Source organism: Trichosurus vulpecula, chromosome 2 (assembly GCF_011100635.1).
Source record: "Trichosurus vulpecula isolate mTriVul1 chromosome 2, mTriVul1.pri, whole genome shotgun sequence".
Taxonomy (NCBI): domain Eukaryota; kingdom Metazoa; phylum Chordata; class Mammalia; order Diprotodontia; family Phalangeridae; genus Trichosurus; species Trichosurus vulpecula.
This window is the reverse complement of record NC_050574.1, coordinates 361486581-361505188: the sequence shown is the minus strand read 5'-3', so window position 1 is coordinate 361505188 and position 18608 is coordinate 361486581. Positions and strand designations below refer to the sequence as shown.

General features: G+C 38.4%; 1 protein-coding gene across 1 annotated transcript in view; it reads left to right on the top strand.

The window, feature by feature from the left end:
- Positions 1–18608, top strand: part of ZPLD1 (zona pellucida like domain containing 1) — a 74945-nt gene that overhangs the window by 46829 nt on the left and 9508 nt on the right. Inside the window, exons 3-7 of the mRNA XM_036742450.1 lie at positions 1182–1363; positions 3318–3390; positions 6694–6791; positions 9998–10078; positions 15609–15780. Coding sequence (XP_036598345.1) covers positions 1182–1363; positions 3318–3390; positions 6694–6791; positions 9998–10078; positions 15609–15780 — 606 coding nt within the window. The remainder of the gene's footprint in view (positions 1–1181; positions 1364–3317; positions 3391–6693; positions 6792–9997; positions 10079–15608; positions 15781–18608) is intronic.

The following is an 18608-nucleotide window of genomic DNA, read 5'->3' as shown; positions in this document are numbered from 1 at the left end:
TGAAAACAATTTATTCCAATGCCCATGAAGGAGGCTGAATCAGGTGCTGTGGAGCTTGATCAGACATGGAAGATGCCAAGGTCATTCGCTTCATCCTGGGCCATGTCCAGTTCTGACTTCTGTCTTGCCACTGGACTGTGATGGCTTTGGAAAAGAGAGTGAGGCTGACAACTTTGAGCAACTTAGCCTTACTTTAATCCAATTCATGCAGATGTCAAGACACTACCCCTTAGTGTCATTAGTCCTCTTCAAAAATGGACGAACAACAAAGGAGAGAAATGGAAATATGTTGAGGGATTTTGAGATGTAGAAAAGGGAAATGAGGGAGCTCATGGTGAATAGTTTCTATTTTCTCAGCAAAGTCTGAAGGATGGTCCTTTTGAGGTGGAATGAGTATCTGGAAGACAAAAGAGAGGATTTAGAAAGGTCTCTGGTTTTACATGAAGAATGTATCCCAAGCAGTGGGATAGAGAATCAATTAGGGAAGAGTAAAAGACAAGCTGTGAAGAGCAGGGAAAATTGTTTTTCCTGGCACACAGTGTTTACTAATTTTTTCTGACATTTTCCAAAAAGGCATCCAGTAGTAGTTTCTGTTCTAAGCAACAGAATTCTGTCTACCCAGACAAAATTAGAGAACTAAATCTTTAGTCATCCAATCAGTATAAACATCTGATCTGGGTAATGTAGCATTCTAACATTTTTCGTCTGTAACAGGATTCCAGCCAAAGTCCCCTTCCCCTAATTAGATAGATAATTGTTTCATTTTTGGCTATAATACACACTGAATGCACTCAATTCTGTTTGCATTCAGTTTTGTTACTCAAAGAGGAGCATAGCCATTATTCTCATTATTAAGTATACACTTAAATATGGCAGGGTGGAATGTACTGTTCTTGACAATTTACTGATTACAGAACATTATAGCTTAACCCAGGGAGGGATCTTGGACGTCCAAGAAGACAGGTCTGGAGAAAACCTCTGTGCTTAAGATCTTTTTAACTAGTTATTACGGTTTCTTGTAATATAACCTCTATTAACATCCTCCTTTTTTGTGGAGCCTGTTTTATATAAAGTTTCATTAAAATAACATAAAAACATTATTATGGGCAAAATGAATAATGCATATGTAACTACTTGGGTACGACCTTTTAATCATTAAAATACATTTATTATTCTCATAGGTATCTTCAGTTCCAGGAGTCAGCGCTTATGGAAATGTAACAACAGTACAAATAGGAAACATTTCAGGATATATTGATACCCCAGACCCCCCAACAATCATCAGCTATCTGCCTGGGCTTTTGTACAAATTCAGTTGCAGCTACCCTTTGGAATACTTGGTCAACAACACTCAACTTGCATCGTAAGTATTCTCATTCATGCATCTATTCATTCTACAAGTATTTATTGTGTGTCTAGTATGTAAGGGACTAGGCAAAGTTATGCGCTTTGGGTTACTTTTATCCCAGCATCTTTAAGTTAGTCATTTCAAAGGCAACATAAGCTACCAGTTTTCTGATTATATGAGAACATTTACGCAAAACATCCGGATAATGATGCAGGAATTGTAGTATAGTAATGAAAAGGTTACCAGTTTTAAAGTCACGGGGCCTAGATTTGAAATCTAACTCTGCTCCTCACCAGTTCTGTGACTTTAGCAAGTGACCTAACTTTTTCATCTTCAAAATGAGGGGGGTTGAATTTAGTTTCAACTTGGGGCTAGACATGCATTTTACATTTAAGGAAATAAAATTCTGAGGAAACCTAACAGTCTCCCAGGAGACTGGGAATGGTATACACTGTTTAAATCACTGAAAGGGTAAATAATTAGAAAGGAAGCAGAGGCATAAGAAGAAATTTGATTTTCATGATGTGTTAATTCCTAGAGAATGTTCCCAATTACACTTCATATCTGAGTCTCCCCACGTACACAGATTGTATTTCACAGGAATTTAAATCTGCTAACTGCAGCTGCTATTATATTCTGCAAGAAGAATGGTGGGAAAGAAATAACTTTACCTTAAGTGGTTTTATAGTCATGGAGTTTGGTGATTTAGTTTACTTAATTTGGCCTATTTGTTACAAGGTTTTTTAGAAGTGGCCTATCAATAAGGATCTCCCCCCCCCCCCCCCCCCCAAAAAAAAAAAGAAGAAAAAAGGAAAAGAAAAAAAAAATAGGGTCTTTGAGGCATTTTTAGAAGTATACAGAAGAGAACGGAAGCCAAAAGAAAACACAGACAAGCAGGACAGCTTTGAAAGTTACATGTGGGATTTATTCTATATGTGGAGAGGAAGAGCAAACTAGTCATAAAGGTTCACTATTCAATGAGTATTCACTATATTGAATTTTCAATATTCAAGATAGTTAGTTTTATGTCAAATCATCTTTTTTCTACTTTGTATATGGAAATGCTCATTTGATTTGATGTTAAGTTCATAATTGAAAAATAACAAAAGTAGTAACAAAATGAGGGAGTTATTCTATGATGTCTAGGGTCTCCTCTAACTGTAAAACTTTCTGAAAACTTGAATCTTATACTTTTCTGAAAGATTTTATGACATCATATAGACCTAGTTATTGTTTAGTGATGAGTTACTAGGAAAATGACTCATTACTATAAATTCTGCCTCAATGAACAAATACAAACATTGATGCCATTGGGATAATAAATGCCTACCTGAAAACAAAACTGGGTGGTAAAAAGCAAACAGGCAAGGAATGACTGGACAAGGAACAGAATAATGAAAGCAACTAAAAAAAGGAAAGCATTGATCAACCAATCAATACATAATCAATAAACATTTATTAAGCACCTACTACCACCAGGCACTGTGCTAAGGGTTGGGAATATAAAGAGTCAAAAGACAGTCCTTGCCCTCAAGGAACTTACAATCTGATGGAAAAATTGGGAAAAGAAATTAGAAAAAAACACTCCATGATTATAAAACAAGTGTGGTGTTGAGTAATTTAAGGTAAAGTTATTTTTTTCTCACCATTCTTCTTGCAGAATATAATAGCGGTTGCAGTTAGCAGATTTAAATTCCTGTGAAATACAATCTGTGCATGTGAGGAGACTCAGACATGAAGCTGAATTGGGAACATTTTCTAGGAATTAACACATCATAAAAATCAAATTTCTTGTTATACCTTTGCTTTACCTTTTCAGTGATTCAAACCATTTACACCACTCCTGGTCTCCTCCCAATCTGTTAGATTTCCTCAGAGTTTTATTTCCTGAAGTGTAAAATGCATGTATAGCCCAAAATTGAAATATAAAAAAATTATAAATTCTTCACTTTTTCCAAATTGATTCTAGGTCCTCAGCTGCTATATCTGTACGGGAGAACAATGGTACATTTGTCAGCACATTGAATTTGCTCCTTTATAACGTAAGTGTGATGGTTGAAAGATACTGTCCTTCCTAAATTCACTTAGGTCCTTCTAGTTGGGATAAGCCATTTACAAAGAGGTCATACATATTCATATATATGCAATTAGAGAAATGTATTTGTAATGTCTGCATACTGTATGCGTTGTGTACATGCATATTACAAATACAATTATCTGATAATCTTTTGGTAATGTCTCTATTATCATTTGCATGTGTCTTAGAGATGAAGATGTGCTAAAAGGTCCAATTTATTACCAAATATTGACTCTTTATAAATTTGATTCTGTATATTTATTAAAGAGAGATAGGGCTGCAAAGTGGACAGAGGACTGACTTTAGAGTAAGGAAGATTTTAGTTCAAATCCTGCTCCTGACATATACCAGCTTTGTGACTATGAGGAGGTCACAACTCTTCAGTATTCCAGGCAGTTCTCCAAGACTTTGTTAGACTAGTTGCTAGTATATGTTAATAGAGGGAGTTTCTTCAGTATGCATTCCCCACACCAAAGAGATCACAGGTCTGCCTCCCCAACTCCCAGGTGAAAAAAATGCATATGGCTATATATAGAAGGAACTGTAGATCCTGTCAAATTGTCCTTCTAGCTACATGATAATGTGTATGCTTATATTTCCATATGTAGTTGGGGGTCAAAGTTTCATAAATGTTATATTTAGGAAGAAAAATACAAGAAAACATAAAAATAATATTTCTCTGGCAAGTATGCTTAGGTCGAATGTGTTAATATTTTCAATATGGGTCTTTGGCTGCATACAATCATTTCATATCTGAAATGATTTGGATCAAAAACAGAGCATTGTCTAAACTTTTGTCATGTAAATATGGACAGTGGCAGCAAAATGTGAAAAATACATGGATTTCTATTTATAACAGCAGCATTAATCCTCAAAATGATATTTTCATGTTGATTAAAATTCTTTATTCATACATTTTAAATGCCTGATTTAAATATCAATTTTTCAATCTATCAAGCAACATTTTTGTAAATTATGAATCTGATTTTTACATTATTATTCATGTCATCATGGCACTGAGTTATAATTCATGCAACTGATTTAAAAGTCAGTGCTTTATACTTTGAATATAATGAGCTATAAATATTGTAGTAGGACATTTTCCAAAGGCATTTAAAAAAAAATCATGTTTATAAGTTTGTAGTCAGACACCACAAGAGTTCTAAAAAACAAATTAAAATGTGTTGGAATGAAGATTGCATTTCCGTCATTTTAAAAACTTTCTTCTGAGAGGAGATGCTGCCAAGTTACTTAGTAGTACAATAAATGAATACTCAGCAAATGTACTCTAATACCAGTCACTGAATAAAGTCAGAAATTGAACATTGTTACGAGGACTAACTCAATAACTCTATAGCTCTCAACTGAAATGTTTCTACCATTTGATTTATATTTGCGTGCTGTTTGGGGTAGAATTTCAGGTGGCTCAAGTGTCTTTGATTTAAGTAATATTGGATATCATGGATTTCAACAAAAGGAAGAGCTCTTGGCTTTAGAAACACAAAGTAACCTCTGTGTGGCATTTAATAAAGTCATCGTATCCAGCCTCCCAAATTGTTCTTCCCCTGAAAGAGGAGGAAATCAGATTGAAGAAATATGAACACGATGACACTTCTTGTTGTTGCCATTTTACATAATTGTTAGTACTGTTCCTCACATAAATGATACATTGAATGGCTCCTGAGATCTTAAGTAAGATAACATAAAACCCCATATTTCAGCCTGAATTTCAATGCTCTATACAAAACTTATAGTCAAGAGCCACTTACAATGGGATAGAAAATAGTAACTAAAGCAAGTCTTACCAAAATAAAACACAAACCAGCTTGAAAGATATTATGTTAAAAGTTTAAATCAACCTGATTACATATCAAAATTTGCTTTCAAGTCAGGGTTTTGTTTTGGGTTTGGCTCCTTTTATATAGCAGCACCAAATTTGCAGTTTATTTCATTTGGAAAAACAGCTAAGTAAATTTATCATACAGGAGTAATGTTACAGTATTTGCAGTATTAAACTTGCATTGTAACAATTTTAATTGTGCAAATAGACAGCAAGGGATTCCTTGGTAGCTAAATCCGACGAGTTGCCAAAGGCACAGAGTTAAATGATTTGCAAAGGATCACATGTCTAATAAGGGCCAAAGTCAGGACCTGAATCCAGGCCTTCCTGACTTTAAGTCCAACATGCTATTCATTATGTCATTCTAGTCTCTATTTCAATAATATATTAGTAACCTATTAGAGAGAAATTTTAGGAAAGAGAAGAGAAGAGAAGAGAAGAGAAGAGAAGAGAAGAGAAGAGAAGAGAAGAGAAGAGAGAGACAGAGAGAGAGAGAAGAGAGAGCCAGCCTTGGAATCAGGGAGACCTGAGCTCATCCCATCTTTGACCTATACTGGCTGTATGACCTGTGCAAAGTCACTTAAGTTCTAAGTACCCCAGATAACTCTCTGAATTACCGATGAATTGCTGACCCACATCACTGGAGGGATCTTTTAGAGTAAAGAAGTCACAGGTCTAGTTTAAAAAAAATGTAAATGTTTCCTTTTTGTGTTTGTTTCTTTTAACCATTTGAGGCCATATAATCCTCTTTATGTATGGTGATAAGGAAAGGGGCATATTTGGTTTGCCTAGGGATCATCTTCATTTCTAGGTAGTAAGACTGAGAGATTTGTCTGGCTTAATTGTAGTTCCATCAAATAATACTTTTCTTTTGTGTCTGTGTACTTTCCCTCTCTGTTAAGTTCTTATGGGATGGATAAAGTTTTTATGTCCTTGATGCAGTTAGCAATTTTGCTTTCCCTGTGAAAGGGCAAGTGAGAATGCCTTTGGGTACCATTAAGGCAGTCTAGGCCCACCGTTTTCCCTCTTCACTATATGCATCTATTTACAAAGTTGAAAATCAAGCTCAGGGTCAGATATTTTCTTAGGTGTTATTGTGAAAAGTCCCAATAAATAGAATATTCTCCCAAAGTGATAACAGCCTTCAAAAAGGCAGCTTAGTACCCAGAAAGGAAAAAAGCAAACAACAAATGGACAATAGCTGAAGAAGATTTAAATGTCATAGTCAAACTTTTTGGATTTTGTACCATCATCCCTAGAAACCAGAAGTATGACTAGACAATTTAGGGAGCTCTCTGTGGTCAATTATGAGTTTTTATTCACCCCTGTCTCTTACAGAGAAATAAATTCTAAGTTAGCATGACTGTTCTATATGTTTCACTTGATTTAACTATAATATTAATGTTTTGTTTTTTTTTTAACCAACAGGATTCAACCTACAGCCAGCAACTGATTGTCCCTAGTGCAGGACTGCCTTTGAAAACCAAAATATTTGCAGCAGTACGAGCTACCAATCTGGATGGCAGGTATTGTTATGCTCTGCTTTTTGATTTGTTAAAAAAATAATTTAGTTACTTAGAAGCCTCGTGAATTACGAAGCTAGTTCATTCATTTTTAATTTCAATTTATAAAGTACTCTTGGTGCTCTATCCCTCTGGCTATATAAACAAGTAGAAACACTGAGTTATGCCTGAGTGAGGGGGTCAGACTTTATATGCCATCCAGTGCCACTGTTTAACAAACAAGAATTCTCCTAGGGAGTTCTTGGACCAACAAAATAAGACACAAGTCAAAAAAGTTCTCAGAACGATAAAACTAAAAATGAGACCTCGGTTAATAGCTGGAAACTGATAAACTTAAAACAGCAAGGGGAGGAACAGAAGATGCATTTATTAGGCACCTATTATGTGCTTAACAAATAGTATTTCATTTAATCCTCACGACAACACCGGAGGTAGGTGCCATATTATCCCCATTGTACAGATGAGGAAACTGAGGTGAACAGAGATCATTACTTGCTCAGGGTCACACCTTTGTTAAGTGTTTGAGGCTGAATTTGATCTAGTCAGATCTTCCTGACTCTAGGCCCAGGGCTTTATCCACTGTACCATCTAACTGCCAAAGGGAACCCAGGAGAGGAAATTTCTCTCAGAAATGTATTTTGATAAACAAATATCAAGTGGTTAGAATGCAAAGTTACTTTAGACTTAGAAATGTCATTGAATTACTGTTAAAAAAGGTGAGATTGAGAGGCTCCAGATGTGACCTCCCTTTCTTCTCCTTTTCCTCTCTCCTCAGCATTTCTACTTTCTGATGAAGATGTTTACCTAGTATTACACTTTAATACTAGTTTAATACTTTAGGGATTTGCAACTTCACTGTAGGTATTTCCTTCATTGATGCAAACTTGAACCCTACTACTCCATAGTGTGGATGGGCTTTATGTGTTTCTCTACTTTGCCCCCAACCTCTCTCCCAAACAAAGCAAAACAAATCTATGTCCCTTCTGGACATGAATGTCTTCAAAATTGGCTAGGTTGATCCTGGAATCACACACACATGTCTGTTGAGAGCTAGGCTATCAACTTTCAGCTGTGTCCAACTCTTTTGGATTTTCTTGGCAGAGATACTGCAGTGGTTTGCCATTTCTTTCTCCAGTTCATTTTACTGATGAGGAAATTGAAGCAAACAGGGTTAAGTGATTTACCCAGGATCATACAGCAAGTAAATGTCTGAGGTCAGATGTGAACTCAGGAAGAGGAGTCTTCCTGACTTCAGGCCCAGCATTCCATCTACTCTGCTGCCTAACTGGGCCTGTACCTGATGTCTTTCCAGCCTTGTTGGGACTTGCCAACATTAGAGATCTCCTGACATAGGCTTCAAGATTCCAGGGAAACTTCGCACCAAAAGGAGGGATCAAAGCAGGACTTTACTGGAGGCTAAAAATATTACTCTTTAAAATGTTACCACAGTTTTGGGGATTTAAAAAAATGCTGTTTGATGGTTTGTTTCCTTGGTCATATATTTTTTACTCATTAACAACAAGACAGAATTTTAGAGCATCAAAAGGCTTCATAAATAGTGTAGTTCAGTTCTCTCTTTTAATAGGTAAGGAAATCAAGGCACCAAGGAGTGAATTGATTAGTCCAAAGTTAGCTGGGGAGAAAGTGGCAGAGGAAGATTTGAACCCAGATCAAACTAGGGATCTTAGCTCTCTGCCACACTGATTCTGAGCGTATTATGTGCAACCAGACCTCTGAAATATTGTGAGTTTGGTTCTAAACCACCACAATACAGTGGATATTGCAATACAGTGAGTTACGTGAATTTTTTGGTTTTCCAGTGCATATAAAAGTCATGTTTATTGTAGTGTATTATGTGTGAAAAAGTATTATGTCTTACAAAATTATATACATTAATTAAAAAATAGTTTATTACTAAAAATGCTATCATTTGAGTCTTCAGTGAGTGTAGTCTTTTTGCTGTTAAAGGGTCTTGCCTTGATGTTGATGGCTACTGACTTAGTGGTGTGGTGGTTGCTGAAGGTTGGGGTGGCTGTGGCAATTTCTTAAAATAAGACAACAATGAAATTTGCCTCATTGATTGACTCTTCCTTTCATTTGAACACTTAGAGGCCATTGTAGGATAATTAATTGGCCTAATTTCAATATTGTTGTGTCTCAGGAATGGAAGCCAGAGGAGAGGGAGAGCTCGATAGGGTAAAAGTCAGAACACACACAAATTTATCGAGTAAGTTTGCCATCTTACATGGGCATGGTTTGTGGCACCCCCAAATAATTAAAATAGTAATATCAAACATCACTGATCACTGATAACAGTTACAGATGTAATAATAATGAAAAATTTGAAATATTGCGAGGATTACAGAAATGAGACACAGAGATATGATGTGAGCACATGCTGTTGGAAAAATGGCCCCGAGAGACTTGTTTGATCCATGGTTGCTCCAATCTTCCATTTGTAAAAACCCCTTATCTGTGAAACATGATAAAACGAGGTATGCCTGTATAGATAAGAAACAAGCCTAGGCCTAACACGACACAATTGGGGACTCTGTGAAGAATATAAGTACGCTCCCCAAAGCAGTCAATGAGAGAGTACCCTTCTTTCCTTGACCATGTGTGTTGCCTCCTTCCTCCCTCCACTGCCTGTCAACCACCACCAACTTGTGGCTTATTTGAAATACTGATATGTTGAAAAGCATGGGTCAAACTAAACAGTGGCACATGGGCTCCTACAGAGTCTGCTTCCGGAAGCCATCTTTTTCTATCTTCTCCTCATCTGCCCAATCATGCACCCATGACATTTGTCCCTGTGGTAGGATTGGCCCTGAAAGCAAATCAGAAATGCTGGGGAAAGTAGTGGCAATGGAAATTCTTTGCTTCAGGGGTTCTTCAAGCTCTGTGTTTAGGAAATCTTTAAGGCCCCTGGAAGGACAGATTTGGTTCTGACTCTGTTATTTGAGCAATTCACTGAATCACTCTAAGCTTTGCTTTCTTTATTTGTAAAGCAGGGAATATGCACTGCTGCCTAATTCACTTAGATATTATGAGGGAAGTATGTTGTAAACCTTAAAATGGTATAGAAATGTAAATTACTATTATTGCCTTCAAATAGCAGTAAATAAATTCTCTCTATTTAAAAAAAAATGATCCAGGGGCTTTAGACAGTTATGGCTCTAACATGACCTCATCCTTGCTTTCTTCTATAGGTGGAATGTTTTGATGGACTATTGCTACACTACCCCGTCAGGGAACCCAAATGATGATATACGATATGACCTATTCTTCAGGTAGGTGTTTCCTAAGGCTTCTATCTGTACCTAGCTGTGCCTGATTGAAGTAGCAAGTTTAAGCCAGATAGCCATTTTTTCTATTTTTTTGAATAGGGTTTCAAATTTGAGTTTATACTGGCTATGTGTAGTTACTATCAATACTGACTACTGAGTAGGCCAAAGTCAAATGAGAGTTAGGAATCAGTTTGATCTACCAAAATTGCTGATTCATGATTAAAAGGAGAAGGGAAAATGTTAGAGAATGATGATGAAGTAATTATCTTCCAGAAAAGGGAGAATTGCCAACTATTTGTTCTATTAGGCTATGTCATCATTGCCAAAGACGGCCGCTAGGTGGCACAGTGGATAGAGCACTGGGCAGAAGTCATGTTAGACCTGAGTTCAGATCCAGCCTCACTTAACTAGCTGTGTGACCTTGGTCGAGACACTTCACAGCTCTCTGCCACAGTTTCCCTAACTGTACCTCGCAACTACCTCTCAGGTGAGAATAAAATTAGATAATATTTGTAAAGTGCTTTGCAGACCTTAAGGGGCTATATAAATGTTTTTATATATTGTTTTTAAAGAAAGGAGAAAAATTAAGGCAATGTATCATATAATTTAGGGCAAAAAACATTTTCATCTCATTTATCAAGGTATTTCACATGAAAATCCCATTTGACCTACTACCTCATTTTTCTCAGCCAATACCCTCACTATTAGTCTCTAGTGAATGGTGACGGATTATACAGATGTCTTCATTTTTTGTGTATCACAGCCATAAAAATTCTCCATCTTCCTGTCTGATGTTCAGTGCTTGGGATCAGACAACAGAACAGGACTTAATAGCATAAGCAAAGATTCTGATTGTTGATGACAATTGACCCAAACTTGGAACATGAAATGCAGTTGGCTTGATTCACTGTAGCTTTTGGATAGGGAGAGGCGGCATGATAAGAATCACAAAGCATCTGTTTCACAACTTCTAATATGCTAGGATGGTCCCCAGAAACCAGGTCGATGAAATTTAATGAACCCACATCTGCTCCCCTTGGACAAGAATTTCACTGGTTTGTTGTGAGTCTAACAACAGAACCATTGGTGGGCCCAAAGGACTAGGACACCATGCCTTCTCCATTGCAGCTATGGGACCCCTCTGTTCCAAACCCATATATGCTGTCTAGACAATGTTCAGTCCTGAGTGCGAGGGAATCTAGCATTGATTGAAAGAGGTTACACTCCTTTTCTCACACTACTTGGCTCATTACATTCTCCCACTCTTATACCCTATGGAAAAATTACATGAAGTTTAAATTGTGGTTCATGCCTAGTGTCTCCCCAGAGGGATGAGGAGAAAGACACTTAATATATAATATGAATCAGATAATAGACAGGTTTTTATTTCAGACATAAACACTCACTTGTAAATATTGACAAAAAGACTTAAATCAGTATTCAGTAACAACTGATGTTATGTTCTTTTAAGTAGTTGAAACTTAAAACAGTTTAGAGCATAAAAGTAGTCTGTGTATTTGCTGGATAGGTGTGGTTTCATTTTTCTTTGATTCTGTACTGTCTCCACAAAGTCGATGTCTTTTGGCCAGCCAAGTCAGGGATTAGAGTCCTCCTATTGTCAGTGCTCATCTCCTCTGATGCAGGGACTCCCCCTCCCATGAATCAACTCAGACCAGGGGACTAAAGATCCTCTGGATGCGTTGACCTCACAAGGTGACTTTTAAGCATAGACACCTTCATCTCAAGGTTGATGTTTAGTTAATTATACTCAGGAAAAATAAATCATAAAACAGAGGAGGCAACTAGGACTTTCTAGCTACCATGTACTCATGGCTGTGTGGAAGACAGGGCAGAGAAAAGAATAAACTTCTTGGAAATGTTTTGTGGGAGTCCCAGAGTTATTTGATGCTATCTGGAGGATCAAAGGAAGAGAGAAACAGGGACAGAATTATTTTTTTATTATTATTTTTTTTATTTAATATATTTAGTTTTCAGCATTGATTTTCACAAGAGTTTGAATTACAAATTTTCTCCCCATTTCTACCCTCCCCCCCACTCTAAGATGGCATATATTCTGGTTGCCCTGTTCCCCAGTTAGCCTTCCCTTCTGTCACCCCACTCCCCTCCCATCCCCTTTTCCCTTCCTTTCTTGTAGGGCAAGATACATTTCTATGCCCCATTGCCTGTGTATCTTATTTTCTAGTTGCATGCAAAAACTTTTTTTTTTTGTTTTTGAACATCTGTTTTTAAAACTTTGAGTTCCAAATTCTCTCCCCTCTTCCCTTCCCACCCACCTTCCCTAAGAAGTCAGGCAATTCAACATAGGACACGTGTGTATCATTATTTATAACCCTTCCACAATATTCATGTTGTGAAAGACTAACCATATTTTACTCCTTCCCAACCCATATCCCTTTATTGAATTTTCTCCCTTGACCCTGTCCCCTTTCGAAAGTGTTTGGTTTTGATTACCTCCACCCCCATCTGCCCTCCCCTCCATCATCCCCCCCCCTTTTTTTAATCTTCTTCCCTCTTCTTTCCTATGGGGTAAGATACCCATTTGAGTATGTATGGTATTCCCTCCTGAGGCCAAATCTGAGGAGAGCAAGATTCACTCATTCACCCCTCACTTGCCGTCTCCCCTTCTCCCACAGAACTGCTTCCTCTTGCCACCTTTATGCGAGATAATCCACCCCATTCTATCTCTCCCTATCTCCCTCTCTCAATATATTCCTCTCTCATCCCTTAATTTGATTTTATTTCTTTTAGATATCTTCCTTTCATCTTCAACTCACCCTGTGCCCACTCTCTCTCTCTATATATATACACACACATACATATATACATACATACACATTCACTTATATTTATACATACATAAACATATATATGTATACATATATATATATGTATGTATGTATGTATGTATGTATGCATATTCCCTTCAGCTACCCTAATACTGAGGTCTCATGAATCATACACATCATCTTTCCATGTAAGAATGTAAACAAAACAGTTCAACTTTAGTAAGTCCCTTGCAATTTCTTTTTCTTGTTCTTTTTCTTGATTACCTTTTCATGCTTCTCTTGATTCTTGTGTTTGAAAGTCAAATTTTCTATTCAGCTCTGGTCTTTTCACTGAGAAAGCTTGAAAGTCCTCTATTTTATTGAAAATCCATATTTTGCCTTGGAGCATGATACTCAGTTTTGCTGGGTAGGTGATTCTAGGTTTTAATCCTAGCTCCATTGACCTCCGGAATATCGTATTCCAAGCCCTTCGATCTCTTAATGAAGAAGCTGCCAGATCTTGGGTTATTCTGATTGGGTTTCCACAATATTCAAATTGTTTCTTTCTGGCTGCTTGCAGTATTTTCTCCTTGATCTGGGAGCTCTGGAATTTGGTGACAATATTCCTAGAAGATTTCTTTTTGGGATCTATTTGAGGAGGTGATTGATGGATTCTTTCAATTTCTATTTTACCCTGTGGCTCTAGAATATCAGGGCAGTTCTTGATAATTTCTTGAAAGATGATATCTAGGCTCTTTTTTTGATCATGGCTTTCAGGTAGTCCAATAATTTTTAAATTATCTCTCCTGGATCTATTTTCCAGGTCAGTGGTTTTTCCAATGAGATATTTCACATTGTCTTCCATTTTTTCATTCCTTTGGTTCTGTTTTATAATATCTTGATTTCTCCTAAAGTCACTAGCTTCCACTTGCTCCAATCTAATTTTTAAGGTAGCATTTTCTTCAGTGGTCTTTTGGACCTCCTTTTCCATTTGGCTAATTCTGCCTTTCAAGGCATTCTTCTCCTCATTGGCTTTTTGGAGTTCTTTTGCCATTTGAGTTAGTCTATTTTTTAAGGTGTTGTTTTCTCCAGTATATTTTTCAGTATTTTTTTGGGTCTCCTTTAACAAGTCATTGACTTGTTTTTCATGGTTTTCTCGCATCCTTCTCATTTCTCTTCCCAATTTTTCCTCTACTTCTCTAACTTGCTTTTCCAAATCCTTTTTGAGCTCTTCCATGGCCTGGGACCAGTACATGCTTTTCTTGGAGGCTTTTGTTGTAGACTCTTTGACTTTGTTAACTTCTTCTGTCTGTATGTTTTGGTCTTCTTTGTCACCAAAGAAAGAATCCAAAGTTTGAGACTGAATCTGGGTGCGTTTTTGCTGTCTGGCCATATTCCCAGCCAACTAACTTGACCCTTGAGTTTTTCAGTGGGGTGTGACTGCTTGTAGAGTTTAGAGAACTGTGTTCCATGCCTGGGGAGATGCGCCAGCTCTGCCACAAGCAGCACTCCTTCTTCTCCAAGAACCCCCAACCCGGACTGGACTTAGATCTTCAGCAGGCTCTTCACTGCTGCTCTGATCCACCACTTAATTCTTCCCACCAGGTGGGCCTGGGGCTGGAAGCAACTGCAGCTGTACTTCTGTAGCTGCCCCACCTCTGCTGCCCTGGGACAGTGGCCAAACCGAGAACTCCTTTCACTCCCGCCGCTTTTCCCACTAACCTTCTCTGTTGTCTTTGGTGTTTGTGGGTTGAGAAGTCTGGTAACTGCCGCAGCTCACTGGCACACTCCGCCCGGCTCCTGGTCTGGTTGGTCCGTGCCGCTCATGCTGGGCTCTGCTCCGCTCTGCTCCCAGCACCCAGAGACCATCCAGGCTGTCCTGGGCTGGAACCCTGCTTCCCTCTGCTGTTTTGTGGGTTCTGCAGTTCTAGAATTGGTTCAGAGCCATTTTTTATAGGTTTTTGGAGGGACTCAGTGGGGAACTCACACTAGTCCCTGCTTTCCAGTCACCATCTTAGCTCCGCCCCCGACAGAATTATTTTTTAAAGGTCCACTGAGTCATTGGTTCTTCTTCCTTGATAGCCAGTATGGAGATGACCTTGTCATTAGCAAAGCATCCAAGCCCTGAGTCACACATGACCAGCTGGAAGGGTCCAGGGCATTTGCTATCCCCACAGCACCTAAGCACTGAGCACATGGTTGGTAGGAAGTATGCAGGGCAGCTCTTCACATACTTTGTTCAATGTCAAGTTACATGAAGAAAATTAACCATAATAAAGTCCTATGAAAATGTGAGTTAGCTATGATTGCTGCTATGTAGCCAAGGCTCTAGTCTAATGTCTTGTTTTATGACCTTGTTAAATATCCTTAACATGGAAGAATGACTTAGTCATCCCTCAAAACCTGGATTCTTTTTGCTGTGGAAATAGATCTTAAAAGTGCAGTAATTTTGCACTTCATGTTAGTGAAAGTATAGTACAGTCGATATAGCACTATGCTTAGAATCAGAAGAGCTAGGTTTATATCCTCATCCTAACACCTTACTAGCTGTGTGACCCTGGGCAAGACATTTTACCTCTGTGCCCATTTCCTAATCTTAAAAAATATTGGGACAATAATATTTGTACTCCCTGATTCATAGGGTGGTTGTGATGAAAGCACATGGCAAACACTAACATGCTCTAGAAATGTGAGGCGTTGTTATGCTCCACAGTAATGCCCCAGTTTTTGTGTCTCTTGAATTATAGTTGTGACAAAGATCCACAGACAACTGTCATCGAAAATGGCAAGAGCCAGCAAGGCCGGTTTTCATTTGAGGTATTCCGTTTTGTGAAGCACAAAAATCAGAAGATGTCCACTGTCTTCCTTCACTGTGTGACCAAACTGTGCAGAGCAGAGGACTGTCCTTTCCTCACTCCTGTAAGTGTTCACTGATTTCTAGCACTGCAACTACAAACTAGCAACTAGAAGAGGGGTTCATTTCATGTCTTGGACTAATTGGCCAACTAATTGGCCACCAAAAAAAAATGTGCCATGTACAGTGGTCTAAAACAGTATCCACCAGGTTTCTGCTTGTCTTCTGATCATAGCCCCATGCTTTAGAGGCAGATGAGGCTATTTCTGGAGATTACATGAAGGGCTATTTACCCTTGAAATACAGACTCATTTCCCAGGAACCAAAGATCTGCTTCTTCCAATTGGCTTTTCAAGTTTCTGCCTATATACAGTGGTCTCCTCCATTAGATTATAAATGCAAGGGCCCGACTCTGTCTTTTGCCTCTTTTTGTATCCCTAGCACTTAGCACAATGCCTGGCACATAGTAACTACTTAATAAATGTCTCTTGATTAATTAATTGGTCTGAGGGGATAAAAAGAGGGAAAGTTTTGTTTGTTAGAGATTATAGTATAGTAGAAAGAGGGCTGGCCTTAAAGCCCCCTAGACCTGGATTCAAATCCTGCTTCTTCCACATTTTGTCTGTGTAACCCTGATCAAGTCACTTAATCTCCTATTTCTCTTTGTTGTTGTTTAGTCATTTTCAATTGTGTCTGACTCTTTGTGACCCTATTTGGTGTTTTCTTGACAGAGATACTGGTATAGTTTGTCATTTCATTTTCCAGCCTTAGTTTTCCAGGCAATTCTCTGAGACTTCAAATTTCTAACGCTAGTTGGTAGAAGGATTTCCTCCCCCAAGAGATGCCTATACCACAGAAATAACAATTATTGTTCTTAACTCTATCTTCTTTTGTGAGAACAGACACAACTGGGAATTTATTCACTTGGGTTAAAAACATCTCTGTTGAGGATAGTATGATTGTGGCATATAGTTGTTTCAGGAGAAGGCAATGTTACTCCCTTGCTTCCATTGAGTTGTAGGGGAAAGGGGGAGGTAGGCCAGAAGAGTGGAGAGTGGTGACCCTGGAATGGGGTACTCTTCCACCTCGACTGTACACACATCTGGCCCTTAGGCAGCAGAGGGCTTTTGAGGGGATGAAACACAGCCTCCCTTCACTCTCCAAGGAGTTCCCCATTCACTACAAGCTAGTGATGGTTGTGTCTGTGGTCTCTAGCAGTTTTGCTTTAATACACCAATTGTTTCTATTTGCATTTGACAACTGTGGTGCAATGAAAAAAAACCCTGAATTTGTACAGGTGCAGAAGAAAGTGAATCCACCTAGAATTGAATTCCAACTCTGTCCCTACAAAACTTTAGGCAAAGCAGGGGCAGCTAGGTAGAACAGACCCTGGAGTCAGGAGGACCTGAGTTCAAATCTGGTTTCAGACACTTGACACGCTTACTAGCTGTGTGACCTTGGGCAAGTCACTTAACCCCAATTGCCCTGCCTTCCCCCTGCAAAAAAACAAAAAACAAAAAAAAACTTTAGGCAAAGAAAGCACTTCAATTTTCTGGTCCTCAAGTGAATGTGGGAGGTGACCTTTAAGGTCCCTTTGAGCTTTTTCTAGGATCACATATCCAAAGCTAGGAGACACTTCCAAGGCAGCATAGTCCAAGCCCTTCACTTTATAGATAAGGACGCTGAAGTTCAGGTAGGTGAACTGACTTGTCTAAGGACATACTCAGTAGTTATTTAAAAATCATTTATTAGTCACTTACTGTGTGCCAAGCACTATTCTAAGTGCTGGGGACATAAAGAAAGGAACAAAAAAACCCCAAACAAGCAAACAAATAAAAAGAAAGAAAGAATCCAGGCATTTTCACTGGCCATCCCCCATACCTGGAATTCTCTCCCTCCTCACCTGCATCTCCTGGATTCACCGACTTCTTTCAAGCCCCAATTAAACTCCTAAATTCTGCAAGGATACAACGAAAGGAACAAAACAATCCCTGTTCTCAGAGACCTCACATTTCAATGGGGAGGGAGACAATGTGCAAACAGCTATGTACAAACAAAGTATGTACAAGATAGACTGGAGATAACCAATGGAAGGAAGGCTCTAGCATTAAGGGAGATAAGGAAAACTTGCAGAAGAACATTTAATAAATGATTGTTGACCAAATTCCCTCAAGGTGTTCACATTCTAATAAGGAAGGAAACATGCAAACAACTATGTACATGTAAGATATGTACATATGGAAGACAGTTTCACAGGGAGGGCACTAGAAGGAGTAAGGAATGGGGAGAAGGCCTCCTGAAGAAGGTGAAGTTTGGGCTGATTCTTGAAGAAAGCTAGAATGTTGAGGAAACAAAGAAAGGCAAAAATACAGTATGTGCCTTTAAAGAGCTCATATTCTAATCAGGGAGATAATATGCAAATAACTAGGTCCATGTAAGACATATTCATTTTAAATGGAAAATAATTTCTGAGGAAAATTGCTGGAATATGAGGAGTGACCATGGAAAACCTCTCATAGAAAGAGATATCTAACTTTCCTCTTGAGGGTTATCAGTGAAACTAGGAGCAAGGGATGAGGAACGAGAGAATTCCAGGCATGAGGAACATCCAGGGAGAAGTCACGGAGTTGTGAGATGTTGAAGGGCAGCAAGAAGGCTTTTGTAGCTGGAGAGCAGAGTAGATGGAGGGGAGCAAAGTGTAAAAAGACTAGAAAGGCCAAAAGGGGCTAAGTTGTGAAGGACTTTAAAAGTCAAACAGTATTTTATGTATTTAAGCAATAGGGAGCTATCAGAATTTATTGAGCAGAAAAAGCAACATGATCAAATAAGCTTTTTAGGAAAATCACTTTGGCAGCTGAGTAGAGAATAGATTGGAGTGAAGAGAGATTTGAAG